Raw genomic sequence first — 25863 nt, forward strand, 5'->3', positions numbered from 1 at the left:
ACTTTCCTTGAAGTCTGTCAGTCAAGTCAGCCTGCGGCGCCAGAGCAAATGTGAACCCAGAAGCCGCAGCACACACAGAAAACCCACCCGGAGGGCAGGTTTCCTCTCCAAAAGCCGATTTTTTTGGGGTGGGGAAGGCCCCGACCCCTCAGGGCGGGAGAAGGGGGGGTCCAAGGCTCCGGGGCGCGGGGAAACGGGGCTGCAGATGACGCCTGAGCTGAAGGATGGAGCGGGAGAGGACGAGGAGGAAGATTGGGAGGAAGCGCGACCCGAGGCGGAGGGGGGCCGCTCCGGGGGGGGTGGGGGTGGGGGGCCGCCGTCGCCCCGCGCTGCCTCCCGGCTGTGGGCGGGGTGTCGCCGCCTTCGGGCCGCCGCCGGGGCGGGCCGGGCCGGGCCGGGGGGATGGCGGGGGAGGAGGAGGAGGAGGAGGAAGGGGGGAGCGGGGGTGTCATGCCGAGAGCGCGCGTCGCAGCCCGCCAGGCCGCGGCCCGACCCGCACCCCGGGGCGCAGCCCTCCGCCCTCCGCCGCTCCCCCAGGCAGGCGGCCCCGCTTCCCGCCGGGCCTGGGGCATCCGCGCCCCGGGCAGCAGCCAGCCGCGTCCCAAACGGGCCGAGGGAAGGGGGGAAGGAGAGCGGAGCCCCCTCCGCCGCTCACAAGGAAGGGGAGGGAGGGGGGGGGAAAGTTTAGCGGAGGGTGTTTGAATTAGGAGTTGTCCCTAAAGAGCCTTTCCCCTGCTCTGATCCAGAGGGCAGCGCTGGGAAGAGGGGGCGGCGGCGGCGGCGAGGAGCCCTGCAACATCTGTAAAACTTGGAGGCGGCGGCGGAGAGGAGTGTGCGAGAGGGAGGAAAGCAAAAGGGACAACTTTTCCGACACGTGAGTATCGCGGCGCGATGTGTTTATTCCCCTCCTTCGGTGGCTGCGCCGAGCCAAAACAATGCCGGGCGGCGGCGGCGGGGCTGGGGGGGACGGACGGGACGGGACGGAGGGGTCCCCCCTTCTCTCCGAAAACTGTTTGATACCAGGCGGTGGATTTGCGTTTTTTGTTTTTTGTTTTTTTTTTCCTCCCCCTCTTCTTCTTCTTTTTCTCCTCCACCCCCCCGCTCTTTTTGTTGAACCAAATCAGAAATGTCAGTCAGTGCGAGTGAGTCAGAAGGGATCAGATTACAAGATCACTGAAACTGATGTCGGATCGGCGCGCACACACACACGCACACACTGAGGCAGAGGCGCGGGCTGCTCCCCGCGGGAGGCGGGCAGGGATAAAACAACCAACAACAACACCCGCCGGACCTCCTCTGCCGCCCGTCCCGTGTCCCAGGTCCTGTCCTCCCCCCCCCCCCCCCCCCCGCCCGGAGAATGCCCGCGGGCCGCGGCGGGGGCCGGCCCCGCTAGCCGCGGCGGCGGGGGAGCGGCGCGGGGGCGAGCCGCGGCGGCCCCGGCCCTCGCCCATGGGCAGCGCGGGGGCTCGGCGGCAGCGGCGGCAGGTACGTACCCACTTGGGCGAGAAGTTCTTTGTTCCCCGAGCTCTGCTCCGGGCCACTTTCTTCTCGTCTCCCAGCGCTCTTTCCCCGCTCCCGGCCCCCTTCCCGCTTCCCTAACTTGGAGGCGGGGGGTAGGGGGAGCGAGGGGTCTAACCCCCAAAATGGCTGTCACAGAGCGCGGGAGTTGAGGGCGCGGGGAGAGGCGGGGGCATTCCCCGCTCCGGGCCGGGGCCGGGCCGCGCCGCCCGGGCTCGGCCGGTCACGTCCCGCGGCGGAGCTGCCGATTTGCGAGCGGCAGCTGCTTTTTCATTCCACCCCCCCTTCTCCTCGCCCTCGCTCCCGGAGCAACTCCCGGGCATTTTCACGCCCGTGATGCGGGAGGCCGGCCGCAAACTTTGCAGGGGGAAAGGCGAGAGGAGCGGGGGAGAAGGCGCTGTCACATCTGGCGGGGTGGAGGGGCGCCAGGGGGGCCGGCCGTTGGGGCGGCCGTTGTTCCCCGTCGGCGGCTCCCTGAGGGGAAGGGGAAAGTTGCGTCCCGGCCGGGGGTGGGTGTGCGGGCGTGCGTGCGCCTTTTTGTGTGGGGGGCGTGCGCGGCGCGGCGTGGGGCGCCGCTCCTCGCTGCCGCCGCCGTTGGCACTGGGACAACTTGGGGAGCTGGGCGGCCGGCGGCGGGCCGGGGCGGGAGGAGCGGGGCGGCTGCCCGCGGCCGGCGGCGGGCGTGGGGTGGGGGGCGGGGGTGCCCCGGGGGAGCTCCTCGGAGCCGCCCCGGCCCGGCACCGCGGCCCGTCCTCGCATCGCGCAACTTTGAGGGGTCCGAGGAGAAAGGATCCTCTGCGATTTTAATTAGCCCGTAAAGTCGGGGTGTTGACACAACTGCGCCTCCGGACGGGCTCGCCGGCGCTCAGCCGCCAGTGCCCACTCCCAAATCCTCGCACCACGTGAAGAGAAAAGGTAAAAGGAGCCCCCCCCCCCCCCCCAAATTTTCTTTTTAATCCTCTGGTGCGTAGTTTTGATCCGGTCCTGTGGGTACGGTGTCCGTGGCCTTCTGCCAGTTTTTGTATGCAGATATATTTATGTAAAACATTTTCTCTCAGCTCCTTGCCAGCTGTTCCACATTTTCCAGCTGCCACTTCAGTTTGAAATGATGGACTGTACGGATCTCAAAGAGCCTTTTAGTCAAAGGTACGGATAGCTGTCTGCTTGATATACAGTGTCACGTTTTAGAGGCTACTTCACTAAAGGAGTATTAGGTAGCAACCCACAGCAAAATACTCATCGCCATCGCGCCCCTGCTACTTCCCGCTTGATTTTCAAGGCTCAATAAACGTGATTTTTTAAGCTTCAGCGTGCAGACTTCATTTCTTTTGTGTGTGCTACAGAAAAACTTGGAAGTGAAATTTTTCAGAGGCCTTGAGATATGTGGCTGATTACATTAACAAACATTTTTAAGAGGGCACTTGCTGCCCCTTTTTCTGCGCGTGATGTAGGTATCTGTTTTGAAACCATTTAAGTCGGAATAGTGAGAAGTCACTAAGTTTCTCTGTGTTACAAAATTGTTTTTGATGTGGTGTTTGGCGAGATTATGGATTGAAATCTGCAAGAACTGGCCTTAAGTAGTTTGAATATTTGTGCAATTGCATTGTAATTTGGAAAGGTGCCGCACTGATTGATTCCTATAATTATTTCATTTAGGTCCTTTATTAAAAATTAATAATGATCTGACAGTTTCTTAATTACATATGTCATGATTATTTTGAAGGAAGACGAATGCAGTGTTTTAAAAGTAAAGTAGCCTTAAAATGTAAAAATTGCCGTGTCCACACCATGTATTGCAGTTGAGGAAATATATATTAAAAGTAGTGGTGAATGAGTTTAACAATGTAAACCGTAGGCAGCCTCCTGAGAGTTTGTTTATATAACGAAGGTTTGGGTTTAACTAGCTAGTATGTAAATACTTTCAGTTTGGTGTATAGCCCAATTCTAAAAACATAAATAATAGTAACTGTGAGAGAAGGCTGTTTTAAGGGGGAGGATTATTTCTTTAAAAGCAGGATTATGTGATTTTGAATGAGTAAGAAGAATGAGTAAGAAAAGGACTCCCTCAGTGCATATATATTCTTTTAAGCAGCAGTGGAAGTAAAACTATGGCTTCAGGTGCCTAAATGAATGCACTCTTGCATTCCGATAATTGCACATGGTTTTCAGTAGGACAGGCTGTTTTCCAAAGCATTTCTGCGGAAGTACTACAAAACAAAGACATCACCTGCATTTTCCTGCTTAAGTGGAGTAATGTTTTTGGCTTGAGAAGGCGTGCAGTGGCCAAGACAGCATTTACTGCTAGAAGTAATCATCAGTTGTGAAAGATACGTTGTGCATTTTCAAACACAAAACCATTTTGTAACTCAGAAATCAAAGTATCGATGGTTATAAATAATTTCTGTTTATTTTGGAATCGGTGTTAGAGAAGCCAAAATACTGAAGTTTTGAGATAGCATTATAATTTGTTCATCTTGCAGATCACTTAATTTTTTAACAAGATAAATGTGTGCATTTGATACCGACCCATAAAAGTTTCAGTTACACTTCCTGCCTCATTTTTGGGAAAGCTATTCCATTACCTGCGCTCCGTAGCGTTTTTGAATTTCATCCTGCGCATTCAAGGAAGGAATGGCATATTTCTGTGTTGCAGAGTGTTAGTGAAAAGTTAGTCATCTTTGCCTGATAAATAAGGAATCTGATGGTTATTAAAGCAGGATTTATTTGGAGTTATGGAAGGAAGCAGTTTAATGATCAGTGTTGCATGCACTCAACTGTATGGAGACAGTAATGTACAAAGAAAAAGCAGACTTGAAGGAAAAGTGAATCAATGAGTCATGAAATCCTCAGGAAAACCTTAGTAATGGAATGTTAATGCTTTTAGACTATAGTAGATTATCTTAAAAGTCAGACTTTTCTTCTTTATGCAATTGTTGTAAATCCCTAGCTAAAGAATACTTTGAAGAAGGCTTTAGTTTTTCTGGCACTCATATTCTGTAGTCATTCTGATTGTTTTGGAAGATTCAAGAAATTTTCTGCCAACTTGCAGTTAGGCAATTAAAATGCTAAAATGGCTACAGAGGAAGCTTTTTATTCAACAAAAGGTTCAGCTGTAATAATGATTTCAAGTTGTCTTTTAACCGTAGGTTTTATAGATGTCCTCCCTTTAGACTTTGTCATTTTTATAAGGGAATTGATTTGTTATACTTTAAAATCAAATAAAATGAGACAGAATAAACAAAAATAGGGCATGGGTGCTGCTGCAAACTTTTCAAGTTCTTTCAGTGCATTTTTCATCTTTACTTTTATTTGATAGGTCTGTGAAATAGAGCTGTAGACTGGCAAAGACTTTAAATGAAATTTCACACTTTGATGATTTTTTTTAAACTTTGATATATTGACAGCAAAAGGAGCTGCAAAGCTTTTATATAACTTGAGCAGTAACGCCAAGCAGCAGTCAAACGTCTCTATGCATTTGTGTTTAACTGCAGAAGAAAAACATGTCCATGGGCAGTAGAGGGTTCTTATCAACTCCCTAATCCCAGATCCCAGCAAACCTTGAGGGCATGCCTCAGATCTTGCTGAAATCATTGTAGACTCTCACAGTTTGCAGATTAAATATGCTATGTGTTCCTGGCTCCAACAACAGTTTTATGAGCTCACTAAGCTTCCTGTTTTAAGATCCTTTTCTGAAGTTTTTAGGAGCTGCTAAAGGCGATGCTGTCTATGGCAAGTGGTACTTGTTAATTTAGAGACACTTCAGATATTTCATTCTGTCTGTAAAAATAGCCAAAATTGCTATTTTCAAATTGGAAGTCGAGTTGCATTGGAAAAAGGAGCCCCTTTAAAGAGGGATTCTGTTATTTTAATGTGTTTGTCAGTACACAAGGTTACAAAGTTTATACGAGGCTTGATTTGTTTTATGGGGGCTTGACTTTGACTGGGCTCTTTAAAACGAGACTTTTTCAGTTGTAATTCTAAGCACAATGCAGCTTTTAGTACATAATTTCTGAGCCTCTTTTAACCAATTGTATTTGTAGCAGCTCATTAAACATACCTTTGAAGTTCTCATTCTCCTTTAAGTGTCAAAGAAGGGAAAATGTATTCTGCCAAGGGTGAATTTCAGTGAATCAGGTAGTTAACCCTGGGATTTGTTGACCCTTCTGAAGGAATGGTGTTGCACCTCAAATTCTGGGTCCAGTCTTCTTTTCTAGCTGCTGAATAGTTAACTCATGTTTTATTCACTGTAATCATGTTTATGTATTTGGTGTAATAGTTTTAATTAAAAAGGAAAATACTTATTGTCCAACAACATGTGTCATGTTATTCCCGAGAGAACTTGAGCCAATTTTGTGCTTAAAGGTTATTCAATGAATGAAATTTTGAAAGCCCATTTGTCAAGGTACTGCACGGTTTCTGTTAGTTTTCAACCCCCAAATTCATTGTCTGCATGGCCCAGTCATTAGTCATCAGTGTATTAGTGCTGCCTTCAGGCAATGCTGCCCAGCACTTCTTCACACCATTATAGCTCTAAAAGTGTACTCTGCCGACTTGTAGAATTACTGCTCTGATTTCCGCTTGGCTGGGTTTGAGGTAAGTCCCCTCCCTACCTTCCAGCTCACTCTAATCCCTGCTTTCTTTTAAGGCCGCTTTCTGCAGAGATTTAGGGGAAAACTTTCTTAAAGATTGCGCTGGCATCATACTGTGGTTTTGTTGTGGTATATGCTGTACATATAAATGGTACCTGCATTACCTTGAAAGTGTATTAAATTGGCTGCTGATCTGAAGAATTGGTTTCTCTCTTCAAGAACAAAACAAGAAACAAGACAATACATTGATCTTAAAAATGCCTGCAAGATTATTTAGATTACAACAAGGGGCAAACTAATTGGGATAGAACGCATTTGTCTCTAAATAGTTGCTGCGTGTCAGGACTGATAATATCAGAATCCACTACCAAGAGATCCGATTGTTTCTTAGCTGAAGTTTCCACTCTAATGTCAGTTATTTTTTGCACTGATTACCAAGACAATCCTTTTTTTTTTTTTTTTTTTTTTTTTTTGTAATGATGCTCAAAATGCTGCTTTATTTTTTTGGTATCTGGTATTTAGGTCAGGGCTAAAGGACCCAACTAACCTTTTGGTGGTTTAGAGCTGAACCTCCCCCAACTATGTTTGCTGCTTCGTATGATAGTCTGGTTTCTTTACATACAAATCTGTTAATGTCAAGAAAATCAACTGCGTGTAAAGAATACTTCATCCAGCTGCCGAGAGAATGAAGCCTTCATTAGATAAGATGTATGAATACCTGAAACTGAATAGTCAGAAACACAGATCAAGTTAGTGTCACTTCAGTACAATGTCTGCTGTTCTGAACCACGTATATTAAAATGAAATCCTAGCACTACCGATTCTTAACTAACAGGACATGTGGTTTGGTGTGGTTTTGCTTGGCTGTTGAATTCACTATGGATGTTTTTTCTGGGAAAATAAGACAGCTGTATAATTCTCTGATTACACTACTTGAACAGGGATAGTGGATTGCGAAGTAATTTATACTGCAGCAGTTCAGAGTTGTCCTGTTGTATTTTGTCAAGCTACAAAAACGTGAAGGAATCATGATGCAGTTTTACTGCTACTATGAGACAGGTGTAAAACCTAAAGTAAACCATAAAAGCTGAAGATAAAGTTTTATAAAGTACCTTTCACACTTGAAGTTCTTCCTGCATATATGGAGCTTTCCTAGCTCTTTTACGTGTTAAAACGTCTGTGTTGGGTTAGAACGTGAAATTCTGGATGAAGGCATCCCTTAACCTGAGAGTATGCTGAGGAGATAAACAGGCTTCCAGGAATGGGACTGGTGATCAAAACATGGCGCTTTCAAAAACATTCTACTTGATTCCTTTAATCTTGTTTTAAAATGCTAATTATAAAATATGGAATACAGTCTTTTCTTCTTTCATTTGCATATCATAAGTTGGAAACAGAAGGCACATCTTCGCAATAGATGTATATTAAATGTATTCTTCCTTGAGCTCAGTTCCTGTATAGATTGACATTGATATATAGATCTAGTTTTGATTCTAAGGAAACTTTCATCTGTTGGGATTGATGAGATAAAGCAAAAAGTGTGAAGAAAGTGGTCATGCCATTGGAATTCACGTTTAGCTCTGCTGCTCTAAATTAGAATATTTCTGCATTTTTATGTGGAAGTTGTAGTGACTTCTTATTTGATGAACTAAATAGATCGTGATGCAAAGCACACCCATTACAGATGTTTGTAATTTGCTTTACCAAGCTGTTTGTCGACAAACTGGCAAGAAGGGAAAGAAGAAAACACCCTATATTGTCACCGTAAGTGTTCCTAGTGCTAATAACAGTACCAGCAGAGGAAGTCATAGGGTATGTTACCAACACAGCGAGTCTTGCTGGTTGTCCTCCTCTCTGCCTATTCCTGTCCTTTCGAATCTTGGGCATATGAATGCTCTAACTCAGGTTTCATAAAACAAGTGTTTTCCAGAAGGCGGTCACTGTGCTGTTATTTAAGTGTGTTTTGGATTTAGTGCTGCTGGATTCCTGAAGAAAGATAGGGGCAAGAACTGAGCGTAGACTTTGTAGGGAAGTTGGAAGTGTCACCGCTCATTTTAACCTATTGCTACAAACAGTAAAGTCCACAGGAGTTTTTTTTTTTATCCCTGCGCTAATTCTTTTACAGCTAATCTTACTTTGACATAATTATTAGAGTTTTTCCTGCTGCAGAGTTTGAAGCACAAGGACATGTAGGATTGCAAAACAAGCAGTAACACAGCTTACTCTGAATTTTCTAGCAATACTAGGCAGTTTAATTGGCAGGAGTTAGGATTTCTTAAGGGTAAGTGCATTACTGTTTTTAAACCCACCCCCCTCCTCAAATATATTTACAGATTTGGAGACTTGAAAAATATGTGGCACTTTTCTATTTTTTAAGAAATAACCTTTGTTCTTTCCATTGTCTGTATTTAGGTAGTTTGTAAGAGAGTCAAAATAAGGAATAAAGAAACCCAAGACCACGTGATTAAAATAACAAATGCTGAGGTGCAGAGTTAATGACCTGGTTGGTTGGTTTGGTTTTGGTTGTGGGGTTGGGGTTTTTTTGTTTGGGTTCTTTTTCATTTTAAAGTTCAGTTACTTACTCTAAAGACTCTTGGATAATGAATGGATTAAGAATTTTATCTCAGAGAATACATCATATCTGAAATGTAAAGCCACTAAGACGTGTTGTAAGTTCTGGCTTTGTATCCCTCAGCTTTGTGTTGCATGTCCCCAAACAACAACTTCTGTGAGGGATGGACTGGTTGGATATGGACAGTTTAACGTGAATCCTTCTGTGTTTTTATCCATTAAATTCTGTTTACTGGGTAAGAATCACTTCTTTCCTGGCGGAAAGCTGATTTATTTAGATACAGAGTTTAATCTGTTGAAGTAATAGTAAAAACATTTAATTGGGGTTATACTTAACAGCTTTCTAAATCCCGTAACAGAAGTAGAGATAATCTACTTGTAAGAGTATGTGGGTGATGTTTATTAAAAGCAACTAAGGTGCTCCCTCAGTAGAAAGTGACGCTTATTGATCCTACTGTATGTGTATGTTTTAAATATTTTCAGAACTTCTGGCAATCCGGTTTATCTGTAGCAGAAAGATGTAAGCAAGTGTAATTCCTCTGGAGTCCAGCAATTATTACACTTGATCAGTAGTTCAATGTACGCCATGGAATAGTTTCTCACTTAGGATCTTAATCACGAGGATGCTAATAGCACTGCTTTGCCTAGCTGATTGCCTTTGTGCTTGTGATCCTGCATTATTGTTGCTACAAGCTATTTAACCTATCAGGAACAGATCAGGTCATCATTAACCAGGCTTTAGGTCTAGTTGTTTTTCAGCCTTTATGGGGGGAAGAAATCAAAGGAATGTAATGCAGGAAAAGACAGCAGATAGTAATGAATTTGGAAAGATTGTATTCATACATGTCGTGCCCTATAACTTGGGGTATTTTTTAATTTCAAGCAACAAATCTGCCTAGCTGATTCCATCAGAGGTCTGTCTGTCTTTCTTTCTTTCTTTCTTTCTTTCTTTCTTTCTTTCTTTCTTTCTTTCTTTCTTTCTTTCTTTCTTTCTTTCTTTCTTTCTTTCTAATTTTACTTTGCATTTCAAAACAGATTTAGGAGAAGTATGCAGTTTGCAACTAGCACAATTGTAGATTATGCATGCAATTTAAATGGAGATAAGTATTGCGAAGTATGAGATACCTTTTTTTCCCCTGCTTACGAGCGTTTTGTTGTGTATTTATATGTAGTGGATATAAGACTTTTTTTTTGCTCTGTTTATATCCATCTTAGTCTTAATTTGACCAGTTGGCTCAACAGGGAAGAATCTGAATGAAATTTGCCCAGGAGTAGTTAATGGGGGTTGCAGAATTCTGGTTTAGCTTACAAAGAACTGAGAAAAGATAAAACTATTTAAAAAATGTATAGTCTTTAGATTAGTTCCCATAGCTATTATAAAAATGGTGAGGTGTACCAAGAGGTTAATGTTATAACTGGAAGATATTTCTTACAATACCTGAGTACATGTGTATTTTTCAGCAAGTACTGTCAGGGGTAACTTTGTCAGCGCAGCTTTGCCAGCAGGTTTGATGGAAAGCAATGCTGAAATCTAGGTGGGTTTTGGAAGTTATATGTACCTGAATCAAGCCTGGATAAATCAGTGTGAAGTAGCTCCCGTATAATAGCATAAGATTGTCTCATGTAAATGTTGCATTTGAATGTATCTGAACAAGACAGATTTTTTTTTTTTTTTTTATCCTTAAATAATCCCAAGGAACGGTGTAACCGGTTTTGATAAAATTTATAGAGAGTCCTTTATGTTTGAGAGAGACTGTAATTTCCTGATTGTTCTTCATGCCTCCCCTTGTGTTTTTCACTTTCATACAGTTGTGCTGTTCAAGATGTATTGTTTCCCCAAAGACTGCTTCCAGTAGCGTGGATCAAAGTAGTACCTATGAACACCCTAACCACCCAGAGTCATTTCTGAAAAATTAAACATGCTATGTTTGCTTGCACGCTGATTGGGGCACTCTGGTTGCTGATAGCAATCAGTATGAACTTCCCTACTGCTGATGTAATGATGATGAATGCTGTGACACTGCTATTTCAGACAGCTCTTCTCAGCGGATGCAAACCACTTGTTAATGAATTGAATACAACTACAGCAGCATCGAATAAAACAGGGAGAGGATTTTTTTTTTTAAAAAAACCCAACACACTAAAAGATACCCCCTCCAAAAAAAAGTAACAAATAAAGGCAGGAGAAGGTTTAAGTTTGCAAGAGACATAAACCAGTCTGACAAGCAAATTGAGAATTTTAGATTCCGATTCCTGCCCAAGCGCTTATACTGAAGCAAGTACTCTTGTTGAAGTCAGCGAGTCTATTCACATGAATAAAGATTTGCATGATCTGGTCTTTAAAACTAACTTGCTCAATATAAATTTAATGATTTAAAAAGCAATTCAGAGAGGGAAAGGAGCACAGAGCTGAAGATTTCTTGGAAAATCGAAGTGTATATTCAGAAAGGGTCGTGTTTCCTGCGCTTCCAGGCAGAGGGCTGCTCCACTGGTTTCAGTTAGTTGGCACTGTGAGTAAGTGAACAAAAAAATTTTTTTTCTCCCCAGTATATTAATATTATTTTTACTACTGTGGGGCACAGTTTTATGACTAGTGTACATAGGGACCGGAAATTATATCATTTCAAATTGCTTGAAAGAATTTTTTTTTGTTCAAAATACATTTCCAACATACTGCCATTTGTTGACACTCCTTTTAAAAGAGACAGTTTCCCTCATTTAACTAGTTCATTCCAGTAGCTTGTTCCTAAAATTTCTGCGATTTAATATGCAATTGGTGAAAGTTTACATTTATGATTTAAAAAGAAGAGACACACCTGCAGGCAGGTTGCTGTTTTGAGAGGGATTAGGTTTAAAATGGGGATCTGGAATTAATTGTGCAGTGGGTTCAGGCTTTAGGGAAATTACAAAAGGTTCAAGCATGGTTGAATGGGAAAAAGCCATGACTGTTTGCTTTCAGGAAGGAATGTTTATCCCTCTATTTACCTATGAAAGTTCAGGCTTTCGCCCATATACTGTTACAGCATTTTCATGCCATTCATATGCACAGGGAGATGCTGGATAGCCGACAGAAACTAGCTTTCTGGTTTTTTGAAAGCAGAGCTCCTTGCTGCAGAATAGATACATACTGTCTCAGGCCTGGGGGCAGGGACAGGGAAGTCACTGACCCACAGGCTGGGGAGAGCCGTGTACACCATCATATAAACCACTTTGTATTTTAATGTGAGGATGACGTCAGGCTGGCTGATTTTCAGCATGCTTTTTGATAGGGATTAGCAGCCAGTGGAAAGAAATCTTCACATCGCCCTGGACTTTTTTTTTTTTTTTGGTAGACTGCAATTCTCGTATTTTAGTACAATTTCTGAGAGTAAATAAAAATCACAACCAAAATTAAGCAGAATGATTCTAGAGGACACGTGTGTCTGGTTTGTGTTCTCAACTTGGGCTTAAGTTCGTCTTCAGGAAAAAAAAGATTCTTGGGTCACCATATTGATTTCCAGTTGCCTGCTTCCCTATTGGGCATGCTTGGCAAAACATACCAAAACACATACCTCTAATTGTTAGTCCTGCCATCTCTCCTGACTTCCCTTACTGTCCCAGCCATGCATACCACCATGGAGTTGATGATGCAGCACTGGAGTGTAACTGGAGCTGCTGGAATTCTTGCAGACGGCCTTGCCACAGGTGTGGGTTGGGAGCGGAGGAAGGAAGGCAGGCACGGGAGGAAACGTCTGCAGGGCCGGGGCCATCGGCTCGTGGAGCAGGGTGTAGAGCCAAGTAAGAAAGTTTACTCTTGCAATGTTCCCTCTTCCATGCTGACATGAATAAAAGCAGCCTTCTGTGTGTAAACTAAGTGGACACGAAGCAGGACAGGTACCAAGAGCAGATGTTTATATTAGCTCATAGCCAATTCTGCAATTTTCTGACCAGAAATTCACTTTAAGCTGCTACTTTAAGCCTCTGTTCTGTACCATTGTCCACACTAGGTAGCGTAAACCAGGAAAGCGATAGAGAGTGGTGGGAAATGTGGAGTTACGTCTCCTAGTCTTCCCTCCATTAAAGAAAACAACCCCAAAGCACCAGAAAAATCTCATGGCTGTTGGGGAAAGAAAAAAAATAGTCAAGAGAATGGATGGATGCGAGTCTGAGCAGCCACGTGTTGCTCTTGAATTGCAGATGATGTAAAGATGCTTTTTTAGGAGATTAAAGCTGTGTTAACTCCTTAGACTACCTTCGTCTCCTTCCTTTTCTGACCAATGGTAGGATCAGATTGTAATGGAGGTACTGTCCTGCCATGGTGGAGAGGGGAAGGAGGTGGAGATACGTGAGGGCTCCTTGCTCATATCTGCACAGACATCTGCTTGGCAGGAGGCGGTGGAACCGCTGTAGATACCTGTCATCATTTTTGTGATCTTTGCCCAAATGTTTCATGCCACACTGCTGACCTTGTGAAATAGGGGCAAAGTATGTGGCTTCTTCCTTTCTAGTTGAGTAGGGAGCATAATTGTTTCCTTTCATGACTTTTAGCCAAAAGAAACAGGCTTGTGAACCGAAGACAGAAGAAAACAGGGGACAAATTCTGCAGCTTCCCCCTCCAAGCTCTCACACAATCAGACTCTTTGATGTAAATGGAGATGCTTCCTGAATAGCAGACTGGGCCCTTAAAAGGCAAAACTGAAGAAAAATAACCACAACTGAAAATGTATAGCTTTTTAAATTCCTTCAGAGATATCAGAAAAAATTACGCTTTTTGGACAATATTAAATAACTCAAATGAGGGTAGTCAGAGCACAAGACGGTACATTGAAGGACTCGCTTACGCAGTAGCTGGAGGCTGGGTAGAGGCAGAGTTTGGTATTCATGTGGCCAGGGCTGTACATAGAAAATGAGCATGTTCTGGCCAGTGTGGGGTGAACAGCTTGGCAGCAGTGCCAGCATCCCCCCAATTTCTGCCAACACAAGGGACTGAAAAGCCTGATATACATGATAACCAACCAAAGCTGTGGATGCTCTTGCGTGAGGTGTGCCAGGGGAAAGGGGGAGAAAGCATATGAGAAATTTGGAAAGGTGCCGTTTACAAAGCTCGTATGAGATCTCGCCTCAAGGAGATTTGTGCATTGCTGGGTACAAGTGAGGGCTGTTGCAAGTTGAGTATTGTTAGACCTCTCCTTCATCTTTGAAGACACCCGGCATTCCCCTTCATGTTCTGGTAGGAAGTCGTTTTGCAGATCACAATAATATTTATAGCACTTTCACAGGTAGATCTTGAAAGTACTCTTACAAGTACTCTGCCATGGCGGGCAGAGCTTTGTTATTCCTGTTTTTAGCAAGAAAGGATCTCAAGGGAAGAAAAATGCCTAGCCAAAGGTTAGACCAGTAGGTCAGTGGCAGAGCGTCTCTGATATCTAGTCCAATTCTCTGGCTGTGCTGCCCAGCTAAATAACGATTCATTTAGAGATTGGGCTCTTCTTTGATCCCTACTGTATAACAATGAGGCTTTGGAGTGTTTTATTGTGCTATTAAAAAAGAACTCCTACTAGGGAGGTGGGAAGGGGAAGGTTTACTAGACAGCTGTGTTTGTGATGAATTGGCTTTGTAGCCTTTTTTTTGGTTTTGGTTTTTTTTTTTTTTTTTGCCTGTCAGAATTGGGGAAACAGGTTGCTAATGTAATTACACTTCATTATAGTTTACTTTGTGGCTTGTTTTGAAGCCTTTGGTTTTTTAATTCATTTAAATGTTGTTCTAGAACAGTGCGACTTCCGTTTCAGACTCCTTTAGCTAATGACTGCAGTGCTGCTCAGAGCTGAAAACACTCTCTTTGTTTATTATTATTTTTTGTTGTTGTTGCATAGGATCGTGTTCAAACTACCAAAGTACCCAGGTACTTCGGTTCTAAGCATGGTGTGTGCTGAATATTAATGATTTGTGTAGAGCTTACTTGGACAGATTGGTGTGTGTCAAGTTAAGCTGCAGACCAGCACTTGGCAATGCTTGTGTTCTTCACAGCCCAAGATCCTTGCATTCTTGGGGCCTGGCGTGGATACACTGCTGCACAAGCAGTGTTACCCTTTTGGAAGCTTGTGGGCTTCTGTCAGGAATGTCAAAAGCTCTGAGAATGAGGAGAAGTGGTCTGCGGGGTATAAAATGAATGTATCACTGGAGATGACACTGAGAACAGCCAGGAACGGCAGAATAACCAGACACACACCTCTGCAGAGTTTTCCATTCTCAGCGTTTTCATGCAAAAGAAAGTGATCTCATTATCTGCCACTAGCAATAATATTTGCCTTTCCCTGTGGTTTTCAGGGTGTTGCTCCAATGCACTTTTGTTTGAGTTAGATTTCTGAACAAACAAAGTGAGAGATGTTTACATGGGTAGGACAAGGTGTAGAGATAGACAGGATAATTCTTGCTGCAGTGTGTTCAGATAGCGTGAATGTTGAAATTTAAATATTTGGCTTCTATAGTCAACATGAAGGTCTGTCTTGATTTCTTTTGCGTTGCTCCAAAGCGCTCTGGACATAGGAGAAAAATACTGGCTTTTTTCCCCTGGGTCCATTAAAACCCTACAGGCTTGAAAAAAATGGGCCTACCCATCAAGCAGCATAGTGGTTTGTGATACTGGTTTTCTTTAAAGGCAAACACGCTTATTTTTGGTGTTAGTGTTTCCTTAAATTCTTCAGGAATTCATGCATGCAAACATGATTTGATGGGCATCCAGAAATGGCCTGTGGACTGGTAATTCAGTTGTGCTGCAGGCTCTTCTTCAGGTGAGAGGTGTGAGAGGTTTTGGGCCAAGCTTTTGCATAGTATTTAAAGTTTATGGCTCTCTTATTTTATTCAGGTATTAGTACAAGGAGAGCTGAAGTAATGAGAAGTCATCATGGAGGCGCAGTCCCATAGCTCTACCACGACGGAGAAGAAAAAAGTGGAGAATTCCATCGTGAAATGCTCCAGTCGAACAGATGTCAGTGAGAAAGCTGTTGCCTCCAGCACAACTTCCAATGGTGAGTAACAGCAGGGATTTACTAGCAGCCAAACCTACAGTAATTTTATGTTCACTGCATTCCTTGCGAATTGAGCATTTGCACCTGGATCAGTGTTTGTTCTAAGGAAAAGCTAAAGAAAACAAACAAGGCAGGGTGGTGGTGGTGGAAAGTGGTAGGATACAATAAGGCCTGTTTTGGCATCAGGCGTAGTCTTTTTCTTCCAGATGTTCTAATTTGAGATGTAAATGTGCTAAGTTTTTTATTATAGGAAGTTCCTGTTTTTGGCGTTTTGGAAATTGTCTTGATTAGCCTGGCAGGGCTTGCGAGTGCTTTGCATTTGGCCATTGAAAACTCTTACACTAGTTAGATAATTAGTTATTACAAAAGAGACAGAAGTAGCTCTGTCAAAATTAATGGCAAAGGTTTTTTTTCTTCTCTCCTTTTACAAATAAACTTGCTCCTCGCAAAGGGCTGCCCCCACCTCCCCAAAGTTCTTTAATGGCCAGGGACAAAACATCAAGCTAAGAGCGTATCCTCCCGTGAATTCATTTCAGAGTTGTCAATGTACAGCTTGTAGATTTGCAAAACTGGAGTAGTTTGCTTAATTCTCCCCAGAGATTACCTCACTTGACAATTTTACGTATATTCTCTGCCTGTCCAGAGAGTGTGTAATCCCAGCCCTGGCCCTTTCATTGTTCAGTGTAAGAGGGCTGAGTGTATTGGTCCCTACTAATGCAAAACTCCCTTTGCATTAGGGAAAAAAATTGCTTGAAAAGGTGTGGGCAGAGCTTAGATCCGTGGATTTTGGATAGCTGCAGATTAACTGTTGTTTTTTGCAAATCAGTCTAATAATGGCTAAAACCGGAAGATGTCTTTCTGCATATTTTGGAGTCCTGGTGTATTCCTGGCAGAACATTTTCTGTTCATCCTTTCTGCTTCCATCATGCTCACTCATCTGGGCTTGTGGTTCAGGTCAGGTTCTCACTTTGATATCCTGAAGAAAGGTTTCTGCTTTCTCAAAGAAACATGTATCTATCTCCCACTAGACTAAAGCAGAAAATACATGAATACTACAGCCATACTAGAGGGGAATCTCTGTGGGTCAGTAAAAATTAGATGGCACATGTCCCAGTATCCTTCTGTGTGACTGACTTCAGATTCAAAGCAAGCTCAGCACCTGCTGACCTACTAGTTCGAGTTGATCCCCACGAGAGTATAGAAACTCTTGAGCAGCTATGGAAAAAGTTGCATCAGTTTTCTAAGGCATATGAAATTAGATCCTCAGCTGGTGTAAGTCAGCACAGATCCGTTGCTGTCAATAGAATTACAGTGGTTCACATTAGCTGAAGAACTCCCCATTGTATTTTTTTTTTCGATAATAGGATTTTCCACATTGGCCCAACTTTTCAAACAGATGCACACTTAAACACATATGCGTATTCTTTGATGTGTCAGGGGTTTGTGCTCAAACGCGATACTGGCACATACCTCTGACTGTTTGGGCTAGCTTTAACGTTATCATTAAACATTTAAATTTAGAGGGCTAAAAATAAAGCCTTCAAGATGTTTTTGCCTAATTCTGGCACTGATTTACCCTGTGGTCAAATAATTTTTTCTCTCTATTCTACCTACCAGCTTTAACGGTAACATTAGTTCTTAACTACCTGCTTCATCTAGGTGGTGTATTACTGCATGTCAGGGCATAAACCTCCCAAGAGCTGGAATGATTCTAAGTCTAATGAATGACTAGAAATTTTTGTCACTGGAGTTGTCTCCTATTAATGGAATGAGATGCTAATGTAGTACACATCCTGGGGCCTGAGGCTGCGTTTGGTTAAGGTAATGACAGTTACCTTTGTTTTCAGTGGGTAAGGGTTGGTCTTGTTAGTCTTTGTATTTAGGGAAGTCACCAGGATCTCCAAGGTTAGGGTTTCTAATCTACCTTCATGTATAACCAAGCAAACGACTTTCCAGAGTTACAGGGTTGGGCTTCAAAGGGATAAAAAATTCCATTCCTTCCTGGATATGAAAAATTTCCTCTTTGTGTAGAGACTCCATGGAGCATATTCCAAAACAAATACTAATACCAAAACTTTAGGAACTTAAACGTGAGTTTTACTGTTGCAATGTTTTAAAGTTTTGCTTCTTGCAGATATGATTGTCATGATAATGAATTTTGGTTACAAGGACCCAATTTGCGTGAAAGCTGGAGCTCCAATGGCATTTGCATCTTTTGTTCTTTAATGCTGGAATGGGTGTTACTACAGGAACATCATCCGTTGATATAAGACACCACTCCTACAAAACGTGCAGCTTTTGTTGATTCAGTGCCTTTTTTTTTCAGGGGGCTGTGGTAATGTTAAATGGTTGTGATTTGCATTTGAATGTTCTGTTAAACAAGGTAAGGGATACCCTTAAAAATAACAAAAAGACAGAATGATCCTTGCTGTTTTTGTCAGAAGACTGCTGTCATTGCAGAGCAACATCTGCCTGTCATACCAATGTCAACTCGTAAGCACATCTAATATCAGTGCTTATCTCCTTCTGGACAACACATTAATTAGCAAAGTTTGCAGGATAACATGTACTTGAGTGACAGCTGTCTGAGGTGCGATGTAGAAACTAGTATTTTCTCAGTAGCTCTGCTGTCTTCTGAAGGAGTCAGAACTTGGATCATAAAGAGATTGAAAGCTGTTAGTTATGGGTTTTATGCGAAGCTCACAATCATGAAGAAACAAAGAAAATGCCATTATTTCAACAGCTCCCAAAAGTGAGTAGCACACCCAGTAGCAGAATCTGTGTTAAAATGAATATTGAGTGTGGAAAACTTTTAAATCATATGATGTGCAAACTGTTTATTGAAGGGCCTGGTGTAAACCTAGGTGTAAGGGAAAGAAAGTGGGAAAGGTGACCTGGAAGGGCAGCTCGTGTGTTAACCCTAATTATGCAGTGCAAGTTATGAGGCCCAGACTTGTGGGTGCCCCTTGGAAGGTACCAGCTGCGCTGTAGACTCAAACAACAAGTAAGCACGGGCTGTAGTTTACATGTTAGCAACAACTTCTGAGTTCCTGTCATTACTTAACATAAAAAAGATTTCTGCTGCACTCACCTAACTACAAACTCTGACTATATTGCAAAAATGCTGTGTTATATGTGTTAGATAAGGGCCTGCCAGCGTTTCCATTATAAACCCGTAATTTCAGGGATTTATAACTAAGCCATTAAAATGTGCTCCAGGCCGAAACACGTGGGGAATGTCTTCGTGCTGGAGAAAATTAAAACTTCTTTTAAAATACGTGTGATCAAAAAAGTAAAAAAAATACAACCATAACTTGTAATAACTAACAAAAATCTTTGGTGCACTTTGATCCCCAGCAGGACTTTGTAATTTGGGACCACTCTTGCTTTGTTTTGAATTCATTTTTGCAAGCTTTTGTTTTTTTCTCCTTTGTGTTTCGTTTTGTGTATCTCAGCCAAACTGCACGCAGTTTACTAGGATACATTTCTTTGCAAATTGTTCCTTTTACTCCTTCTTTGTTTGACTGCTATATTTACTGCTAGGCTAATATCCAAGGGGGGGAAAACTGCTAAAGAAAACTATTAACGGAGACGTTAATTCACAAAAGGCTGTATGAATAAAAAGTTTGTGCTACGGTACGAAGTAAGCTTATTTTTGTGTATCGTGTGATTTGATAGCCTCAGACTGATCTGCTTTGGCAAAGTAATAACAGCAACAAATAAATACAGTTGTTATGTCATGACCATGTCACTGGTATTACACTGGAGTAATGAGGCCAGTGTCCCAGACCACCTTGCTACCACGGTGCCGTGTTGTCAGGCCTTGTCTTCTCACACATGCATCCCTGCCACTTTTCTGGAGACAAAGCAGTAAGACCCTGTTCCCTACCATGTCAGTGCATGGATTTAGGTCATCATCCTGAAAGTTGCTGCATGCACACGCAGGTTTCTATCAAGTTGTGCAAGGACTGGCTTTCTGAAGAGAGGTATCCATTGATAAACTCATTAAAATTAGTTCTGTGGTCCCCTTGGAGAGCCTTCGCCTGGTATTGCATGCAGGTCATGAAACCTGCTTTGCTAGACCTCCGTTGGATAATATGGTACCTCCTGTAATTTCAAGTAATCCCAGGATTAAAAAGAAATCTTCAGGTGAATGCTGTAAACGTTGCAGGAGCGTACACGGTGACCTGCCTTGCTGAAGTGTGATGAACGCCGACATGGAGGCTTGTTCTCGGCTATTCCTCCATGCTGCTCTGCTGGCGAGCGCCAGGGCTGGCAGGGCGAGCAGCGTGCCTGCTCCTCGGTCGCCATGCCTCACAGCCTGGCATATGAGCTATCGCTGAGATCAGCAGCATGCTAAGTCGATATGTCAGGCTGAGCACTGCAGTGCTGGAGCAGAAAACTCCGCTCGCTCCCCTGCCTGCGCAGCCGTGCTGCCCGTGCTGGTTGCAGTACGCTCCTGCACCCCGGCACGGGGAATCGCCAGCCCTCCTGAATCCCAGCATTGCAGTAAAGTCTTGAGCTCCAGTCCAGCAAGTACTCAAGCGAACACCTCGCTTTAGGCATAGGAATAGCTCTGTTGGCCCTAATGTGGGTATTTGCATGCTTACAATTAGGCAGTGGCTTTAATGCTTTTCCAGGCTGGCCGCTTCGACTCTACGCTCTGCTTCGTAGGTGAATCAGATTTATTGTTAGAGTACTTCCTAAGAGGCGTTGACCAAAAAACCCCACGCTAACCTAACACAGCCCTCAGCTATATGCAATTTATTTTTTCCACTTAATCTGTAGCATGGATATAATTAATTTTTCACTTTATTTTCTGAAAAGTACAGGGAATTTCTGTGAGGGCTGAATTAATACTTTTACAAGGCAAAGCTGCAGTTTGCGTCATTGCTTGGAGAACATCAGGAGATTGTAATACTGTGTTCCATCCTGATTTATTTATTGTTTGGCTTATGAATTTTGTCAGTGACTAAAATGCTTTCCTCTTTTGCACATTTTGGCTCTAAACTGATGTTTTTAATGTTGCATTAAAACAATGCAGTTATTGTATAGAGACTCCTTCAGTGTCTGACAGGCAAGCACTTATTTTCAGTTTGATGTGTTTTGTCTAGTTTTTGACCCATGAGCTTGTTCCAGTGTAATCCGATATTTCTTATTAACCTATTACTCTGCCTTAAAAAAAAAAGCTAATTATAAACGTATGTAGGTTGTGGACTCGACTACCTTTATCAGAATCAGATAGTTATTGAGAACATACTTTAAAGTGATAGAAAGCAGAAATTATTATCTTAATGATGATGTAACTTAAAACCAAGCTTGATAGATGAATAAATGAGAGGAAGTTCATGCGTCTACTTTGATTCTTTCAGAAGAAGAGCCAGCTTCATCTAGGTCTCCTTTTTTTTTTTCCCCCCTAGTAGTTCTTTCAGGGTTGAATGAGGGAAGTATTCAGCAGTCTGCAACCCTGTAAGAATCACATTTCCTGTTTAAACTTTCAGCTGGTTACTTGTCCTGCTGCTTGCCTTCCAGCTCACCATAAAATAGGTGTTAATCATAATACCCATTCTTGGCCCCCTCGTTGGACGGATGTGCTCAGGGTCCCCTTGAGAGGTCAGGGTTTGAAAGAGGTTGTTAGGTATCAAGAAACATTGCCTGTACTATTTTAGTGGCCTGCAAATTGAGTCCCGAATTGATTATATGAGACCTGATTCTACAAAGTGATCAGTAGATGCTCTCTTCCTCCTGAAATCAAAGGGGATGGAGGGGCCCTCTTCACTTCTCATTTTCAGGTCAAGGAGGAGACAACATCCTGTAGTATTAGATATTGGAAGTGATGACTTCAATGTATAGTTTTTTCTGAGGGTTTTGTTTTTCAGCAAGACAAATATTGCAAGTAATTCCTATCATCTGTAACGGTGGCATACAGCAGCGTGAAAAGCAAGGGCAGCATGTGGTAGCGCAGAAAAGTAAGGGCAAAGACCTGAACTTGTAAGATTTTGTGTACCCTTCTGTTCTAATAATTGTGGCCAGGTCCTAAGAGGATGAACTAAAAGAAGGTACTTATCCTTGGGGTGGATAAACTCTCCTGATGCTTGGAAGTATTGGAAGCAAAAGTATTGGAGGTTGTAATTAAGTGGGGACTGCATGTCTTGGTATATTGTAATCTGATGTGAGTAGCTGATTAAGTACATGTTCATTCAGAGTAATGCACCCATGGTCCTTTATGCTTACTAATAAAATTTCAGTCATCAAGTTAGAGTTTATTGAAGACTGTAGTAACTCATTCTGCCTGATACTATTTTCTAGTGTTGTTACTCAGTGAGCCAGCCCTAACCTTACCCTGCTCTAAAGCCAATGAGCTGCAAGTGCAATACAGTATTGCTTCATTAATTCTGCCAAGATTTCCCTCCTTTTTTCCCCCCTTCTCTCCCCTCCCTGCAGTGGTTAATAGCATAAGGGATATTAAATGTCAATCCTCCTGCATCCCTTTGCAAGTTCCAGAAAGAGATGATTGAGTGGCTTATCCCTGCAATCACTGTAATCAGTAAGTAATGACTTAACATCCTGCTGGATAACACGAGGTGGAATCGGGAGAAAACATTAGTTAGCAGCAGAAGCTTGCCGCCTGGACAAGGTGGAGGTTAAATTTAGGGAATTACACACTGGGGATTTTTTTTCCTGAAAAACAAAAAAAACCAAACGCAAAACACCCAAGCAACCGTATTACAATTGTACCTGGGTTTTGAAATAGAGTACGAAGTTATAATAAAAAAAAGGTTTAAAATGGGTGTCTACAGTATGGCAACGGTACCATGCTCTGTAGCTTGTGCTTTGCAGGAGTCCAGTATCAATCAGACCTCAAAAAATTCAGGCATTACAGCCCACAGTACTGGGGAGGTGCGGGGGAGCAACCAAGAGGTTTGATTTTTAGTAGGAAAAAGGCTGCTGGCAGCTGAAGCTTCAGTGATATTGTTAGCCTTCCAGAAAAGGGCTCACTTACTGCTGTTAAGTGCTGGTCTCTGGGGAAGCTACCCTAAAAAGAGAAAGGGCCTCCTAATGACCTTGCATCGCTGTGCCAGCCCGTGCCACCGAAGTGGAGAGGCTGCATGGCAGCGTGGCAAGGCTCTGTGCTGCACAGCACTGCTGCTCCAAGTGATGGCACCTTCCTCCCAGCCGCTGGAAATGGGTGTCAACAAGCACATGGGTGCCAGGTGGCTGGGGAGGATTGAAAATGCACTGAAAAAATAAAGGCAGAAAACTTTCGCATCCTGAGAGTTTTCCTGGGTCCTGAAAAGAGACCGGACTTGGGAATCTGCAAGTGAAGGAGCTACATGGGGTAGATCTTCTTAAAGTAAATAAAAAGAATTTTAAAAAATCCTTCTAACTGACTTAAAACCACGCAACCCCTCTGGCAGGCACAGTATTTGGCTTTACGATTTGAGCTGTGTAAATTAAGGCAGTTGAAGTAATTAAATTCCTTAACAGGTTTTCAAATGACGTTCGTCTTTTCTAGATGTTTTCTATTTCATATCTGTTTCCAGTTCAAAGGAAATAATCAGGTGTCAGTGTTGCATTTGGTTATATCCCTGCTCTGTATGTTTCTATTTACCCCCCCCCCCCTTTTTTTTTTTCTTTTCCGGAAGGTATAAAACCTCAGCTTCTGCGTATGTAGAAATTGTTACTGAATAGATATGCCAATAAGTGGGAGAAGTGTGCTTAGGGTATGGTGTGTGATTATGTAAAGAAGGTACTGTATTAAAACTACATTCTCTGTATTCTTTCCAAGCCATATCTCATTATTTTAGGGTGAGGGTGGGAGGGGAGGGAGATGCATTCTTTTGCCATCCCAACTAAGAGGGAATGAGATGGATTTTATTGCTGTGTTATTATCTTATTTCCCATTAGAAGTCTTTGCCTTTGATGTATACTGCAAGTGGTCACAATTTAATTTGCAGATGCTATTTTTGTTTGTAAGGCTGGCGATTCAGAAAAATGTTGATTTATTTGTAAATGTGATCTGGACCTACTGATGAATGTATATTTCAAGTGTGCAGAGGCACTTTGGAAAAGAGAAGTACACAGGAAATGCTGGGTTTTGTTCAGATGATTTTAAAATTTGGCTTGTAAGGCTTCATGGGTCAGATTATCAAAAAGCCGCTCCTAACCTTGTGCCTGCAATCAGCTGGAGTCTTGCTACACAGGAGCTGTGTGTGCACATTCTTTGCACATGCCAACTGCTTCAAATACGCTGGTTTCCATTCATTTAGTATGACTTCTCGTGCATGTTCCACATGCAGCCAAGTGGAAATGCAAAAACTTTAAGTCCCACACATGCAATAGCTTGAAAATGCACCCAGATATCCCGAACGCAGGGAGTTTTTTTGTCCTGCTGAATAGAACAGATTTATACTGATGGAGTTTTTCCTAAGATGAGATGATAAATTGCTGAAACTTAAGTTAGTATTACAAACTGTGCACACTCTCTCTTGCTCTCTCTCTGTCCCCGTCGTGTGCTTGCTTTTCTCTTCTTTTCCAGTGTAGGGGTTCATACATAACAACAGAGGATTTTGTAGAAAAGTTCCTTCTGGGCCTGACTGGTAGCGTTTTCCCCTCCTCCTCGTCTCTCTCTTTTCTTTCCTTCTTTCTCTCCTTTCTCTTTTCTTTTTCTCTCCCCCCTTTCCCCCCCCCCCCCTTTTTTTTTGTTCTTCCTTTTAGTTTTCAGAAAGTTGAGTTCCATCCCAATTATTAAATCTTCGGAGACCATTCCCACATGGTTCTGTAAATGGTAGCTTCATCCTGAGTTCTTTCATCTCTTTTCCTGCTCTCCTGGCTTGACAGTTGAAAAGGTCTGACTGTGCCACACAATGGTTTGATTGGTTTCTCTAGGGGAGGCTTTACCCTGCCTCATCATTCGCCAGGCAGGTGGACCAGAAAGTCTCTTGATTCTTTTGTTGCCTCTCAAAGTCCGAGGTCTTTGACTGAATAAATCCTCCGTCATGGGATAATTTGCTAAAAGGAGACTGAAAGATGTGAGAGAAAAGCCTCACTACTTGGGTGCTGAATTAATGAAATAACTGGGCCTTGGAGTTTGCAATTGAAAAATCACCAGGAATGCAATGGGTGGAGACAGGCTTCAGAATGCAAGCCCGTTACTTCCCCGTAATAAACTATGAGAGCTTTAAATGATATTACTAAATACGCTGGCTCGCCTGGCCGCCTCTGGTTATTTGCATTTGCAGCCCCGTTCGGCGGGGGAAGCCCGAGCAGAATAAAAGCCATTTTGGTGCAGCGCCTAGTTAGTCATTAGATTATTACGAGGGGCTGGAAAGAATTCCATATGACAGAACTAGGGTTGAGTTAACACAGGACGAAAAGTAATTTACAGATAGGCTGTCCTCAGCCATCTTTGTAGCCCCTGATAAGGTTTCATTTCAGAATGGATAGGCGACATTTCCACTTACGGGCCCATTCTGCGACACCTGTGATAACAGCTTCTGGATCCTAATTGAAATTGGTTTCAAAATGGATTTTCACTTTTCTCTGTCTGTGGAAAATATTGAATGGACTCAGAGCTGCCACAGAGAATCCCAGACCTTGGAAAATGGAGCAAGAAGCCAGGATCATCTTTCATAACTGTGTCGATGATATGACAGTTTTGTTATCTGTCTTATTAATGAAATCATTGATCACCTGATGAGGGAGATAATAAACTACATTTTTGCTGCTGTTCAGGAAGCACAATTAGATTTTTTAAAAATACAGATGGGGGAAAACCAAGCCAAAACAATGAAGTGAATGTTTTCAGGTCTGTTTTCAACTTTGCTTTTCTCGAAGATTTTTAGACGGAAGAAATCTCTGAGCCTGTAAAACGCTGACTGCGTCTTGAGCTTATTGAAAGTAAAAAGGGAAAAAAAAAAGCAAACCTGATGCTCACGTTAAGACTTAGTTATTGTTTTTTGTGTTTAACAAACCGCACTAAGTAAATAACACTTAAGTCCTAGTAAGTGCCATGGAAACTCAGATGAACTGAGAAACAATGGAGCTCAATTTTAGCTGAAGTGGGATTAGTGATCCGAACTCTCTGAATGCCCTGACGTGGACAAAGGCTGGTGCTAAGTGTAGCGAACGCTTGCCATGATGCTGGTTCTCCTGAAAATTATTTCTTCTTTAAAAAT

The 25863-nt window shown here is 42.8% G+C and overlaps 1 protein-coding gene across 1 annotated transcript in view; it reads left to right on the forward strand.

Moving 5' to 3' along the window:
* The first annotated feature begins 829 nt into the window (after positions 1–829).
* The window catches only part of GLI3 (GLI family zinc finger 3), a 209600-nt gene continuing 184566 nt past the window's right edge, over positions 830–25863 (forward strand). Inside the window, exons 1-2 of the mRNA XM_076330772.1 lie at positions 830–874; positions 15523–15685. Coding sequence (XP_076186887.1) covers positions 15562–15685 — 124 coding nt within the window. The 5' untranslated portion in view covers positions 830–874; positions 15523–15561. The remainder of the gene's footprint in view (positions 875–15522; positions 15686–25863) is intronic.

The sequence above is a fragment of the Aptenodytes patagonicus genome, chromosome 2, assembly GCF_965638725.1.
Source record: "Aptenodytes patagonicus chromosome 2, bAptPat1.pri.cur, whole genome shotgun sequence".
Lineage (NCBI taxonomy): Eukaryota > Metazoa > Chordata > Aves > Sphenisciformes > Spheniscidae > Aptenodytes > Aptenodytes patagonicus.